The sequence below is a fragment of the Microtus ochrogaster genome, unplaced genomic scaffold (assembly GCF_000317375.1).
Source record: "Microtus ochrogaster isolate Prairie Vole_2 unplaced genomic scaffold, MicOch1.0 UNK40, whole genome shotgun sequence".
NCBI lineage: Eukaryota > Metazoa > Chordata > Mammalia > Rodentia > Cricetidae > Microtus > Microtus ochrogaster.
In genome coordinates this window covers 190,810-206,117 of record NW_004949138.1, presented here as the reverse complement: position 1 = coordinate 206,117, position 15,308 = coordinate 190,810, and the positions used below count along the sequence as shown (strand labels likewise).

At 35.9% G+C, this 15,308-nt stretch overlaps 1 protein-coding gene across 4 annotated transcripts in view; it reads left to right on the top strand.

Moving 5' to 3' along the window:
• Tbc1d5 (TBC1 domain family member 5) overlaps positions 1 to 15,308 on the top strand; it is a 449,388-nt gene that overhangs the window by 262,366 nt on the left and 171,714 nt on the right. For all 4 annotated transcript variants that reach the window (XM_026790055.1, XM_013354327.2, XM_026790054.1 and 1 more), the window contains 5 exons: positions 1,443 to 1,545; positions 11,501 to 11,589; positions 12,913 to 12,963; positions 13,062 to 13,131; positions 14,827 to 14,999. In XM_026790055.1, the coding sequence (XP_026645856.1) occupies positions 1,443 to 1,545; positions 11,501 to 11,589; positions 12,913 to 12,963; positions 13,062 to 13,131; positions 14,827 to 14,999 (486 nt within the window). The remainder of the gene's footprint in view (positions 1 to 1,442; positions 1,546 to 11,500; positions 11,590 to 12,912; positions 12,964 to 13,061; positions 13,132 to 14,826; positions 15,000 to 15,308) is intronic.

The window sequence follows — 15,308 nt, the reverse complement described above, 5'->3', positions numbered from 1 at the left end:
TCTAGTGGTAGTAATACCATATGCCAACAAGATCTAGAATTAGTAGTAATGCCCCTTTCCTCCATGTTCTTCTTTATATGCTTCCATGCTCCAGGTAGTTTTCCTCCCATTCTATTAATTTTTTTCTGTTTTGTGTTTCCAAAGCCTGCTAGATCCATTTTCTCAACTAAAATACCTTTACTCCCAGATTAATAATAGTTTTTGTCCTTAAAGCCCACTATTTCTCAGGCATTTCCCATGCTGTTCTCTTACTGAGAAGATGAGTTCTACCTCTCCTGCTCCATTGGAATAGCTCCAAGCCGTCCTTGTCTTAGCTAGAAATGTGGAATCATGAATTTAAACGCAGACTTTTCTCCTTGGATTTGTGAGCTTTCTATTTCTTCCCATAATAGCTTACTGACGGGCTTATTTCTGCCTGCAGTCTTTATCACTCTCCTAATAAAAAAATGTGGACTCCCTGAATTGTGTTACTCAGTTAGACCTTTTTTCCAAAACTGGCCCACCTTTTTTTCTATACCAAAGCCATACTCTTATTTCATGTAACTTACCTTTCTCTTCTATTTCCAGTTATCTGTTTGGTACACTGACCACCTTGTTTGCCTTCTTATCCTTCTGTCTGATCTAGTTGCCTTTCATGCTAATATTCCATGTTCTTCTGCACAAATTGTTGACTGAAGCCAGTTGACTCTTAGAGATGACATGTTTCCAGTCCTTCCATTGTATGTGTGTTGCTGTGTTTTCTCATTGGTTTCTTTCAGTTGTACGTTGTCACATCCCAGGTAACTTATTCAGCCCTTTTCAAGCAGGTTATCTAGCATTTTATAGTTCACAGTCAATCAAAGACATTTCATCAAGACTTACTAACTTGTGTTCCATTTAACTCTGTATTCTAATCAGATGAAACTGATGGTACTGCAGTGTACAGTTGGAATCCTGATACCAAGAAAAATAGTTACAATGATTTGGCATATTTTCAAAAAACCAAATGGGGTATGTGATCACATACCTATATAATTATAGTATAATTATAGTATCCAGGAAACTGAAGCAGGAGGATTGCCATTTCCACACTAGACTGGGTTGTTTAGTGAGACCACACTGTTTCTTTGAAAGAAACAGACAATTACCCCCAAAATAGGCTAAAAACAAAACAACTTCTCACTCCCCAAAAGGTTGATTGTGTGTCATTCATTTCTAAAATTACTATAATTCCTACATTTACTTTAAGTATATGAAAAAAATCATTTATATGAAAAAAATGAAATGTTTAGCTGTTAAAGAATATCATGTGCCTATGGAATTTAATGGTTTTTCTTTTTCTTTATCACCTCTTTAATTCTGTCATAGCTGATCAGAGTTGAGGTGAAACGTTCTGCAGAGCTTTCATATTCCTGAAACTGCTGGTTAGGTTCAATATGTGTTCATTGTTTTCTTTTTTTCAGATTTCCTGAAATGCAGTTTTTCCAACAAGAAAATGTGAGAAAAATTCTTACAGATGTTCTGTTTTGTTATGCTAGAGAAAACGAGCAGTTGCTTTATAAACAGGTAAGGAAAATATCTTACAGGTGACACCCTATTGACTCAGAATATCCATACAGCTGTATGAAGAACTATGTTTGCTACTACTGTGACCATGCCTTTTGTTGTTGAGTGCGAACAGTTGATGCCAGAACTGCTAGGTCTTTCCTCATCCAGCTCCGTCGCATGTGTTCATGTCAGTTACAGCCCAGCAGTAGCCGTGTAGAATTTAAATTGAAGATATGCATCTCATTCAAATGTCTGCAGATATATTTGGTAATAAAGTTATAAAAACTGTATAAAGAAAACTGTAAATGACTTTGAAGTACTAAAGCAATAGCTAAATAAATAGAAAAATAATAGCATGTTTTTCAGTGGGAAATTTTAAATATAAATGTTTCTTCTTTCTAAATTAATGTATGATCTCAGTAATAGTCTGGGATATGTATTTTATTAAAATATGCCGTAGTGCCTTTACATTTAGGGCTTCAAAGAAGAGCATGGGGATGGAGAGGCTCCGGAATACAGCACTCACGTTTGAGTCTTCTGTTTTGTCCCTTGCTTTCCCGGTCTGTTTTTGTGCTCAATCCCACTGCCTTCATTTACTGGAACAGTAAATACTATACTGCCACTGGATGGCGTGACATCATCATAGTAATTTTTCTATTGTTTTTGCTCAGGATTGCTTTGGTTATCAGGGTTTTTTATGCTTCTATGCAAATTTTATGATTTTTGTGGGTATTTTGATTAAGATTACATTGAATCTATAACTTACTTTGGTTAGGATGGTCATTTTTACAATATAAATTACACCAATTCATGAGCAGGGGCAGGTGGGTCTTTGTATCCTCTAGTGTCTTTCTTCAGTTCTCTTTTTAAAAAGGTAAACTAAATCAGGAAAGTCTTCCATAATGGAAACAAGTTCTATACAGAGAAGATAATGTGACATCATACTCCATCATTGTTGTGTGTAGACCAGTGTATTTATAGTAAAGACTATGTAGGAGTGTGGAAGATTATATTTCTAGATAAGTTGAAACAAGCCTATCAATTACTAAATGTAAAAGTATTGACATCTTATACCTGGGTTTCACTTTAAAAGACTTGATTACCCCCTCTACATGTTAAATTCCTATAGATTTTTTCTTAGAGAAATAATACCTTGCTGTAGAAGGATTGAATATTTAACCGTATTAAATTTAAGGGGTAAAAGCCTTCAGTTTCATCACAAGCTGTTAAAGCTATTATTTTGTACTAGGTGACACCCCGTTTAACATCGACCATATTGTTAATAGTTATGGGATTTTATTGAATTAATGAGACTGTTATCATGTAGTAGAATGTCTTGCTGAGTTAATTGAAATTGCAGAGATTATATAAATGGTATTAATGAACTTTGACTGCCTGATGTTGCAGCTTTAATAAAGACTGCTTGGTGGGCTAAATGAGCACAGGCAGATAAAAGAACAGGTTCAATTTTGTGAGCCTACAGGCTGTTGAAGAAAACTTTGTTACCTTTATGTTCACAGGCATGGGTTTTGAGTATGAGACTACTAAAGAGCATGAAGGATAACAGCTTTAACTAAGCAGAGATGTGAGGGGTGGGGACATCAGAATACACATATTAAGAAGAATACATTGTTTACTGTGTTTTTTCAAGTCAAATAATGATTATACCTGATGGATATTTCTCTTTTAAAGTTGTATATATACTTTCCATTTTCATCTGCTTTTGTTTATATCTGATTTTCATTTTTATTTTTTTTCCTGTTGAAGCCATGCCCTTGTGTGTTGAACCCTCTGTCATTTGTTGCTCTTGCAGGAGATATGGGTCAGTTCCTAGCATCCCCTGGATGCTAACAACTGTATATAACTACAGTTCCATAAGATCTGGCGCCCTTTATTTGACGTTTGTGGGCAGTGCACATGGTGATCAGGCATACATGTAGGGATGAATGAGCACTCAACTCATACCCTTAAAATTTAAATCTTTTTTTCCCAAGACAGTTTCTCTGTAACAGCCCTGGCTGTTCTGGAATTCACTAGACCAGGCTGCCCTTAAACTCACAGAGATCCACCTGGCTCTGCCTCCTAATATTGAGATTAAAGATGTGTGCCAGCCACCACCACCCAGCTTAGAGTAAATCTAAAAACAAAACAAACAAAAACTAATAATTTCTCCCAGATATTTCAGAAATGTTGTAGATTTTTTTAGAACTAAAAATTAAACTTCTAAAAGATTCTGTTAGGGGCTGGAGCGATGGCTCAGCAGCTAAGAACACTGACTGCTCTTTCAGAGGACCTGGGTTCAGTTCCCACAGTTCTAGCAACTCATAACCTTTCATAACTCCAGCTCTTTTCATGCCTCTATGGGTACCAGTCACACACTTGATGCAAAGACATACACGCAGCCAAAACACTTATACACACAAAATAATATGATTTTATTTCAAAAAATACTGTCTTCATATTGTTTAGAGGATTCTACATTTTATTCAGTAAAATATACCTTTATTTATTGATTTGAGATATGATTAGGTAATAATTATATTTAATATTGTTTCTCACCTTTTCAATATGTTAGCTGGTAGCTCACTCATATACATATATACACACACATACATACATACATGGGCCTCTAAAAGGATATAGTGTAAATCACCAAGTACACACCTTTAATCCCAGCACTCAGGAGGCTGAGGCAGGTGGATCTCTGTGAGCGTGAGGCCAGAGTGGTCTGCAAGAGCTAGTTCCAGGACATGCTCCAAACTGAAAAGAAGGATACGAAATTTAATGTGGATGCAGTTTCTTTGAATTGTTTTATACTTTTGTGTGTGTGTGTGTGTGTGTGTTTGTGTGTGTGTGTGTGTATAGATGCAATTCCTTTTAATTATTTTGTGCAGTGTGTGTATATGTCCGATGTGTACTTGTATATGTGTGTGTAGGGCAGAAGCTGTCTACCTCAGTTGCTTTCTAATACTCTTTTCAAGAGACAAGTATTTATTGAATTGGAGCTCATTGGCTGAACTAACACCTGGCACACCTGTGGTATTCTCCTGTCTCTGTGTTCCTTGGGCTGGTCTTATATATGCAGGCCACCACACCTAGGTTTTTACATAGGTATTAAAGTTCACACTCAGGTCCTCATGTTTATGCAGTGAAAACTTTATTGACTGACCCATATCCTCAGGCCCCTGTTTTGCTACTGTTTTCAACCCACTGGTTGTTGAGGCCACAGCTGCAGAACTTGGATATAGAATCATGCACATACTTAGTCCCATGTCTTTGCATATTGTAGTAGGGAGAGCAGGTCCTTTTGTTCCGTCCAGTCCAGCTAGCTTACACCTGTAGTAGGAGGGCATGGGCCATGTCCCGCTGCTTGGCCTGCTTAACCCTCAAAGTAAACACACAGAAAATGTATGAATTAAATTACTGCCTGGACCATTATATCTAGCCTCTTTTTGGCCAACTCTCTCATCTTGATTTAACCCATTTCCATTAATGTGTATCGCCACTTGACTGTGACTTACTGGCACGAGTCTAACCAGCGTCAATCTTGGGCAAGAGAACCATGGTGTCTGCCACACTGCCTTCTTCCTCCCAGAATTCAGTTCTGTCTTTCCGCCTATCTAAGTTCTGCCCTTTCAAAAGGCCAAGGCAGTTTCTTTATTCAACCAATGAAAGCAACACACAGACAGAAGAACCTCCTACATTAGTGTATACACATATTAGTTTATAACTTAACCATTTTGACACACATTTTGTTAATGTGTGTCTCCTGCTAATGAATAAATCCCCATTCAGGTTAGGAAACAGTCTACTTTGTTAATTGCTATATCCCTAGCACATGTGGCATCTGTCATGTGGTAAGCAAATGACAAATGATACTTGAATGATAGGAAAATTTAGAGAGAGAAGTGCTACAAAAACTAGTGAATGATAGTTAAAGAAGGCAGAAATATACAAAGATAAAAATAATTACTTTTAAAATTTAATATTTCTGTATTTTGAGAATTTCATATATGAATACTTTATTTACATCATTTGCACCTCTCCCTCTCTTCCCGCCAGATCCTCTTGTATCCCTCTCCTCTTCCTTTCAAATGTATTATTTGTTCTTATTTGTTACTGTTACATTATATACACATGTGTGTATATGTATATATATATGCACATATTTATATGCATGTTTACCACATACGGGGTTTGTTTCATAATGCTTTTTTTGTATGTTTATGGTTGACTATTTGGGATTGGGTAAGCTGTATAAAGTAGCAATTGATTTCCTTTCTCTTAGCAGTCATTAATTGCCTATAGCAATTAATCATTTCTGGGCTGGGGGCTTGTGAAGTTTCCCCTGTCCACATTAGTATGTCAGGCGATATTGTGATTACCCATACCTTATTTAGGCAGCCATATTGTTGAGATTTCATGGGTGCATCTTCTTTGTTAGCTCTAGAAGATCCTCAACAGTAGGCATCCTATACTTCTGCTCCTACAGTCTTCCCACCATTTTCCTGGATTTTACCCACTAGGTGGTGGTGGTTGCACTGTAGACGTACCAGATGGATTTGTGCATCGCTGGGCAGTTAGTCACTTAAGTTTTTCCCAGGTGTGATTCTCTGAACTAGTCTCAAAAATGCAAAATGAAGCTTCTTTGATGATGGATCAGAATTGTACCTACCTTTGGTTATAAGGATACATATTTGAATTCAACAGAAATTACATTGGTTTAGGAAAAGGCAGAGCTAGGGTTTGTGACCCCTCCAGCCATAGCTGACTGTCTTACAGTGCAAAGCAGGAATTCCCTCCTATGGAAGGGGGCTTAAGTTCAATTAAATGAGCATTGTTCATACCCTAGATACAATTGGCACTATTGAACAAACTTTTGGGGGTATCTTGCCAATATGGTCATTCTTGTAGCTTCAAATCTGGGTAGAACTATTGATTTTTTTTTTCTCTTTCTAGCTTGTACCTACTCATACTATGACAATTTGTCTTTCAGAGAGGTTTTCGGGTCACTTACACCTTAAGTTCTCCAAGTCCTGTGTCCAGTGTGTGTAATGTTTTAAGCAATAAGGACTTACCTTCATGTTCTGCGGTCAACTAAAAACAATGGCAATAGTATGTACTCTTTGGGCAGTCTCTTTCACTCCCCTGACAACTTGAAGCGAAAATTTGCATACCTGCCCCTAGAGTTTTCTGTTTGATAGTCTCTGACCTTGGGGAAAGTATTATCACCCATACACATGCACACACAATTATATATTTTATGTAAGCTTATAAAATATCATGCTTCTCTATGTTTTTTTTTTCAAAAATCCAGAGAGTAACTTATCTATTACCCTACCTTCTTTACCCAGTTAAAGTCTGTTACCTGTTTTCCTTATTTCCCTCTTCATAATACCTAAGTCCTCCATTCTCCCTCTCTAAAGGTCATTTTCTTCCTTCCACTCCCCTTGAACCATGTCTACTTCCCTGGCTTCTATAGTCATTTCTGGCTGTATACTTAACACATTCTAACTCTTTGTGTTTTCCTGATCCACTCACTGGCCTACAGATTCCATCATTCCATTTTTCTTTACAGCTGAATAGACTTCTATTATAAATATGTGCCATATGTTCATTATTCAGTAATCAGGTGAAGGACATCAGGTGCTTTCCATTTCCTGGCTCCTGTAAACAGGACAGTGATGAACACGGCCAAGGAGTGGACAGCTGTGGACAGCTGTGGACAGCTGTGTCACTCGTAAGTCTTGTCTGTGGTGACTCCAGACGGCTGCCCCGGTCATAGACGCCACCAGCAGTTGTTCTCTCGCTCTTAGCCACTTTGACTAGAGGAAGATGAAATCCCAAAGTAATTTTAAATTGTATTTGCCTAATGCTAAGGATGACAAACACCTTTAAAGATGCTTCATGGAAATTTTTTCTTTTGTTATCTCTGTTCAGATCCATAGGCCAATTTTGTTTTGTTGTTGACTTTTTTATTGAGCCCTTTATATATTCTATATACTTGTCTTCTGTTAGATAAAAAGCTCACAAATATTCTCACTCTGTGCCCTTTCTCTTAGCTTAATGGATTGTTTTCTTTGCTGTACCAAAGCATTTTAGTTTTATGACATCCCCTTTGTCACTTGTTGGACTTAATTTTTGTTAGAACGGAGTTCTATGTAGAGTCCTTTTCTCCGTCTGTGTTTTGCCACATACTTCCTTTGTCTTTCTTCTAGAAATTGATGCATTTCAGGTTACTGTTGTGCTCTGGAAAACATTCAGAGTTAATTATTATTTTGTTGTTTGCAAGATGATAGATATTAGTCTACTAATATGTATGGACATTCATTTCTACTAGTACCAATTATTGAAAATGTTTCTTTACTGTATATTTTTAGCATCTCTCTCTAATGTAAGATGGTTATAATTGTGTGCTCATATTTGAGTCTTTTCTGTATTTCACTAATCCACATATCTGTCTTTGTATCAGTGCTATGCTGTTTTTAATTAGGGTAACTCCTTAGTACGTCTTGAAATGGGTGTGGTGAATCCTTCAGCATTGTTTTGTCTTTTTTTTTCTGTTGGTGTTGGTGCTGGGACACGTGTATGCATACATGCATGTGTGTTTATTGTTTACTCAGTATTGTTTTGGCTATCAAGGTGTTTTGTGCTTCCATATGGATTTCAGGATTTTTTTCTGCCTATGTGAAGAATGTCATGAGCATTTTGATTAGGATTACACTGAATCTGATGTGTGTGTGTGTGTGTGTGTGTGTGTGTGTGTGTGTGTGTGTGTGTGTGGCGGGGCAGTCATTTCCACAGTACTAGTTCTGCCAGCCCTTGTGCATGGAAGTCTTTCCATCTTCTCTTGTCTTTCTCCATGTCATCATTCAGGATTGTAAAGTTTTTATTGTAAAAATCATTCACTTCCATGGTTAGCATTATTCTTATATAGACTAAAACTTGTGTAGGCCAAGTCTATAATATTCAAGTCTTGTTTAATAATATTAATCTAATGGAACACTAAATTATCTTTGTTGTGTTTCTATTGCTATGATAAAACACATGGCTCAAAGCAACTAGGGTAGAAAGCTTTATTCATCTTCTAGCCTGTAGTTCCTTATTCAGGGAAGTCAAGGCCAGAATCCAAGTCGAGAACCTGAAGAAAGGAACTAATGCATAGACTTTGGGTTAGTGGGCCTACTGGCTTTCTCCTCGTGGCTTACTCAGCCCGCTTTACATCCAGGACTACCAGCTCAGGTATGACACCGCCCAACATTGATTGGGGCCCTTCTACATTAATCATTAATCAAGAAGATTTCATATGGATTTCGTATAGGCCAATTTTTTTAAGACATTTTCACACTTAAGGGTTCTTTTTTCCAGATGTCTAGGTTTATGTCAAGTAGCATAAAAGTGAAAAATATGGGGTAAACATTCAATTTATAATAAAGATGACATTTAAGAACTCTTGGGAAAAGTTAGGTATATATCCCTTATGATATAATAGAAAATGGAGTATTTATTAAATAAAATAGTTTAATTATTTAGAAATAAATTATATTCTCTTCCTGGATTAAAAATGACCCTACTTTCAAATGAGTAAAGAACTGACTGAATTAAAGGAAGCCCTCACCTCACTTAATCTTTACCTCAGAGAGCTCTTGTTGGGCATGAAAAAAAATACTCGAAAAATGGTTTATTATCAGGAAATTAATTTCAGTGTTGTGTGCTATATCAAAATTGAAAGAAAAATGCTAAACGTGGTAAATATTTTAATGAAAAATTGAATAGGCTTAAAGTCTTTGGTAAAAAGGTGTTACACACTTCAGGAGGTCAGACACTGTCGGGATGTCTTTACAGTGTCTGCTGCTCAAGAAATCCTAAATTCCAATCTCTAGAACCATGTCAGTGACAAGTGGATGTGGTCTGTCTGCAGTTCTAGCCTTGTAATACAGAGTTATTCGGATCTCCACTATAACTTGGCTAACATGACTAGCCATAGCTTCAAGCCCTGTATTTAATTGAAAGATCTTACCTCAGTGAATAAGATGGAAGACCAGTTAGATCACTGATGTGAACCTTAAGCCTCCACATATGAACATACGTGCATGATTAAACAGTTAACACATATGTAACCAACACACAGGAAAATAAATACATACACCATACATGTTTATACATGATAGGACAACCCACACTCTTTACTAAGACATAATAGCTTACTCATTAAAAATGACCAGCAGAGATTTTGAGTTCAGTCTTCCTAGGATTGTGAGAGTTGAGATTTTTAAAAATTATAAATATGAAGATGTGAAATGTTTATTTCTATATTCTGCATTAGGGGATTCTCTCTGGATTATGTGTATCAAGGGCTTTAACAGGTATCATTACCCAGAAGTTCTACTCTAAAGATTTGTTTTGAACCAGGTATTAGAAATTGGCAAAACTGATACCATGCAGGTATCTATGATAGTTTTTAATTTTAGTGTTTATTTGGCATCAGGTCAGTCTGTCTGCCTCACTTCATTGTCATTGTATTTTGCCTCTCTGAAATTGCCTACATTACATCGTTAAGTAGATGGTGATGCTTTGTAATAAAAATTTTTGAGAACTTTATAAATGAGTGTAAGTTGTATTTAAATCTTTTCCATTCATCCCATCTTTTTTAAACCACAGTTCACCTAATTTTTCAGTGTTTCCTGTGCTAAAAGTTAGATAAAATATTTTAGGCATATATAATAGCTTTTTTTGTATCACTAGTAAAGAATCAGTGACTTGAACTATGTTATTAAATCATTTGTACTCAACACTATTGACAAGTGATGAGTGCAGTCTGCTAAAGTGAAGGCAGGAACTGGGATAACGACAGATTTTCTGAGACAAGCAGGGTCTGTCCTCACAGCACAGGAAGACTCTACCTTTTCTACCAGCAGAATGCCCTCTCTACTCTCATGTTTCTTTTTTCTTCCTGTAAAGTTTACATTTTCTCACCATTTATAAAGTAAAAGAGCATTCTTATCTGTCAAGCAAAAGGGAAGTGAGCATTTGCTTACTTTTGTGACTAGAAAGAATATAATCTATTTTGTATGCTAAAGTATGGCATTTTATGATTAAAAGATCAAAATATGTACTAATAAGGCTAATACCTAATCTAACAAACATCTTATTTTCCCTCCAAATAGGTAAATGATGGACAAGACTTAACTTTTAAAACAAAAGTAGCAACTAATGTTTTTCTTGGTTTGTGCCCATTTGTGTGATCCACTGTTGAATGCCAGTATAAGAGAAAATATTTTAAGTTTGTTGTTGAAGTACACTGAAAAATGTGAGGTTTCTGATTAAACATGTTTAAAATTATATTGAAAACTTCATTTTCTGTCATGCTTGCTAGAGATTGTTTCTCTTATTATCTAACATTCCTAGCCAGCTGACTTCAGCTCTTCCTAAATCTACAGGCATCCTAATTTGGAGCCATTATATAATGAAAACATTGGGTATAATTTCTTAGGTCTACAGTTCTTCATTGCCCTCAGTGCAGATCTTTACACTGTAGCTCATGATTATAATTTGCATAAGTGAAATTCATATTTATGAGTACAGATCTTGAAGCAACTGACAGGTGCAAGGTTGTCTGCCATGCCAATTTATTGTTTGTCGTGTCATTGAAGAGATAACTGCTCCCTGTATTTTAAAGAATACATTCTCTGCTAGAATTACAATCAAATTCTAAAAGTAGATAGAACTCATTTTGTAGCATTCGACTTTTATGCTTTTCTGTGTAACAATGAACTTCCTTGTGGTGGTGATTGTTTGAATAAGTACTTACACATTGCAAATGTTGCTTGACATACATAAACCCTTGAGTTCAGAACCAAGATCAAGCCCTGGAGCAAAAGAATAGAAGCATTTGACTTAGCTGATACTGTCTATTATATTAGTGATATCTGTTATTATCTTCCAATTCATTTCTTCTGACCCTGTGTTTCAGGGTATGCATGAGCTGCTAGCACCTATCATCTTTGTTCTTCACTGTGACCACCAAGCTTTTCTACACGCTAGTGAGTCTGCACAGCCCAGGCAAGTTGTTACACGCAAATATTTTCAAACTGAAGTTACTTTAGTTTTGTATTCTGTAAACAATTGATTGTATTTCATGAGATTGATCTGTGCTAAATTCTAATGCTGGTTTAGATACATGGCAAATTTGAATTGTAAGTGTGTCTGAAATAGTAGGACTTGTCAAATGAAAACAAAAATGTAAAGGACCAAAAAGGAAATGTTTGATATAATTTTAAAAATTATAATCATGGATAATATTCAGATTTGCTGTGCTCTAAGTTTTTACTATTAATTGAATGAAAACTTTGTGTGATACTTTGTCTCTATCAGCTCTGACTCAGCTTAGTTCATAAAGGAGCAGTGTTACCAAGGACACTGGTCTGTGAAATAGAGTGACTTTTCATATTTTTGAGAAATACTCATTCTTTCTTGTAAATGACTTTTGTAATTGGTCTTAGCTTTGGTAACTGTTAAAATTTAGCTCTCCATCTTAGAATACCAATGAGGCCAACAAGAAGCATTTTATGATGGGTGAGCTATAGGATTGTCGGACATTGTCAGGAGTCTTCCTAGCTAAATGAATTGCATGCCAGCAAAAATATACCTGGTGATACCTTGACACATGTTTATATGATCCTTCCTAATCAGATATAAGCTGACTGTTTTGCTGGAAACAGGCCCAAATTATATTAACTCTTTTCTACAGTATATGAATTAGTGGTTGCATAATATCCAGTTTTCTAATTTTATTGATTTCATCCAATCTTGACACAAGTAACTTAGCTTTTAACTGCCTTGAATTACTCTACAATCTAAGGCTGAAAATAGTTCATTATAAAATAGAACAGCATTGAGTAGATTTGCTAAAGGTGTTGTTGTTGACTAATTGATGTTAAGATGAAATAAAAAAGAAAGCAATAAAGCACTTTTGGTATTGCATGTTCAATCAGTCACTATAGTTTTTTGTTTGTTTTGAAAGAAAAGTGATATATTGTAGAGTAAAAAATTATTATAGATCAAACTTAATCAAGGACTATAGTATCACTTTTTCCATATGTTATTTGGAATACCTGGAAGGAATATAGTGTCACTCTTTCCATACATTATCTGGAATTATTAGATAGTTACTTTATTGGGACACAGACAATCAAATAACTTCCTTTTAATCTTTATAAAAATCAGAATTTTATTTGTTACTAGAGTTGACCTTTGAAAGACTAACTTTTGAGTTGTATACTATATGTAAATTGACTTATGAATGCAGTCTAAAGCAGAGGCTATATCTACTAGAGTTATTAAAATTTGCTCACGTTGATGGCTTGAATTGTTTTCTTTTATAAGTGAGGAAATGAAAACTCTATTGAACCCTGAGTTTCTGGAGCATGATGCCTAGTAAGTATTACAGCTAATGCGTTTTCTTTTTAAAAAAAAAATACTATCAGAACTTTAGTGAAGATTAAATATATAATTATTTTTTTTCTAATTTTTAGCGCAATGTTCTCACAGCTTATGGAAACTGCTGAACCTTGGTTTTCTACTTTTGAGCATGATGGTCAAAAGGTAACTCTTAATAGTACAGATCTCTTCAGTACATTTTTGTAACAATAAATAAAAACATACACTAGAATAGTTAGTTATTTTACTGTAATATAGCTAATCATTTTTGTAATAAATTATAAACATACTTAGGACAGCAATTCTATCTATTACATATTCCAATAATATTGGTATATAAATAAACACAACATGAAGATTCATATAAATAAGTGGAACCTTTCCTTTATATATGCATATTAGTCATGCAGTATTGCCACCTAATTATAAAATTATTATAAACTTTAAGTCTGTTTTGTCTTTTTCAGATAGAGAGGGATTTAGTATGTACCCCTGTCTAATTAATAACTCACAGTGATCTGCCTGTGTATTGGGAGTAAAGGCGTGTACCATATACCTGGCTATTATAAACCTTTTATTAATCTCTTACTGAGATCTTTTTTAATGCATTGCTATTGAAGCACATTGATAAAGATCTGTGTCAGACAGATTGCCTTCTTTTGCTAGTATATTATTTTTAAATCACAGATTTAATGTCCATGTCCTTTATTCTTACTTTATTTTACTTATTTTCATTGACTATAGGATTTAAATGAGGAATAGCATTTGAGCAGAGGGATAAAATTGAGACTTTTCTGTATGGAAAGCAATCTTGGAAGAAGCATAAACACTATTATTTGAGCATTAGATTTAAACTCGGAAGTAAACCAAGAATCACTAGTGAGGGATGCTACAAATGCCACTGTCAGATACATAGAAATGAGGGACTGAAGGTCACGGTGGGTCAGGCTCATGGAGTCCATAGAAATTTGAAGTGGTGGCAAAAGGATGTTGAGGGAGGGCCTCACACAGATTCTATTTTAAGCACAGTTATTCATCTTTTTCTCAGCTACTTACATTGACAAAAGGACAGAGAAAGAACATTTCTTTTTCTAAAATGATTTTTTCTTTCCCTTTTTGTGTAGTTTTCATTTAGTGTTTCAGTTTTAATTGCTACAAGAAATATACTTCCATCCAAGCTTAACCAGATCAACTGGCCATGGGCCACTTGACAGGCTTCACTGCTTCTAGCCTGTTGTGGGAGCTGTGAGCTGCATTCCTGCCGCCCGGCGCCCAGCCGCCTGGCTAGCTTTTTCCCCAAAATAACAACACACAAATTGTATTCATTTAAACACTGCCTGGCCCATTAGCTCTAGCTTCTTACTGGCTAATTCTTACATCTTGATTACCATTTCTATTAATGTGTGTAGCACCACAAGGTGCGCTTACGGGGAAGATTCTAGCCTACGTCCATCCTGGGTCAGAGCTTCATCGCGTCTGCCTTAGAGAGCAGAGCTGTCGAGTCTGAGCTCACTTCCTCTTCCTCCCAGCATTCTATTCTGTTTACTCCACCCACCTATGTTCTAACCTACCAGGGCCAAGCAGTTTCTTTATTAATTAACCAATGACCTTCCTCCATCACTCTCCCAATTCTCCTGGGAAATTTAATGCCACAAGAGGAACTATGCAAGGGAGACACTTAGAAGAGACACTCTGGGTGAGGCTGGATAAGCACAGCTGTCACCTGCCCCATAAATGTTTGCTATGCCATGGTTATGATTTAGCAGTGTTGCATCTTTAAGCTCCTTTGATGGATAAATTTAAAACCAATTACCATGTTTCTTAATTTCAAATTGAAATAATATGTCTTCTATTTTTCAGGGAAAAGACTCTCTGATGACACCCATCCCCTTTGCTAGACCACAGGATTTAGGGCCAACAGTTGCCATTGTTACTAAAGTCAACCAGATCCAGGATCACCTACTGAAGAAGCATGATATTGAGCTCTACATGCACTTGAACAGACTAGAAATTGCACCACAAATATATGGGTTGTAAGTTTTAAACTTCTATTTTAGCTATTTCTAATTATGATTTTCTGATAGTTTCTGAATAGCTTAGATCCCTGAAAATAGGGCCTGTTCTAGTTCCATGTCATTCATGTGCCGGGTCATCTCATTATTTTCACATATGGTGTCTCATCTTTGAACATGGTAGAGTATGTTATTTAGCTAAGCAGTCTAAGGAAGCATGGGATTGCATGCGATTACACATGAATCCAGACCCGAGACTCCGAGTCATCTGTACTGTGTTCTTTGAATGCCTTGATTTTCCTTCTGGTTGAAAAGGTTTTCTCAGTGAAC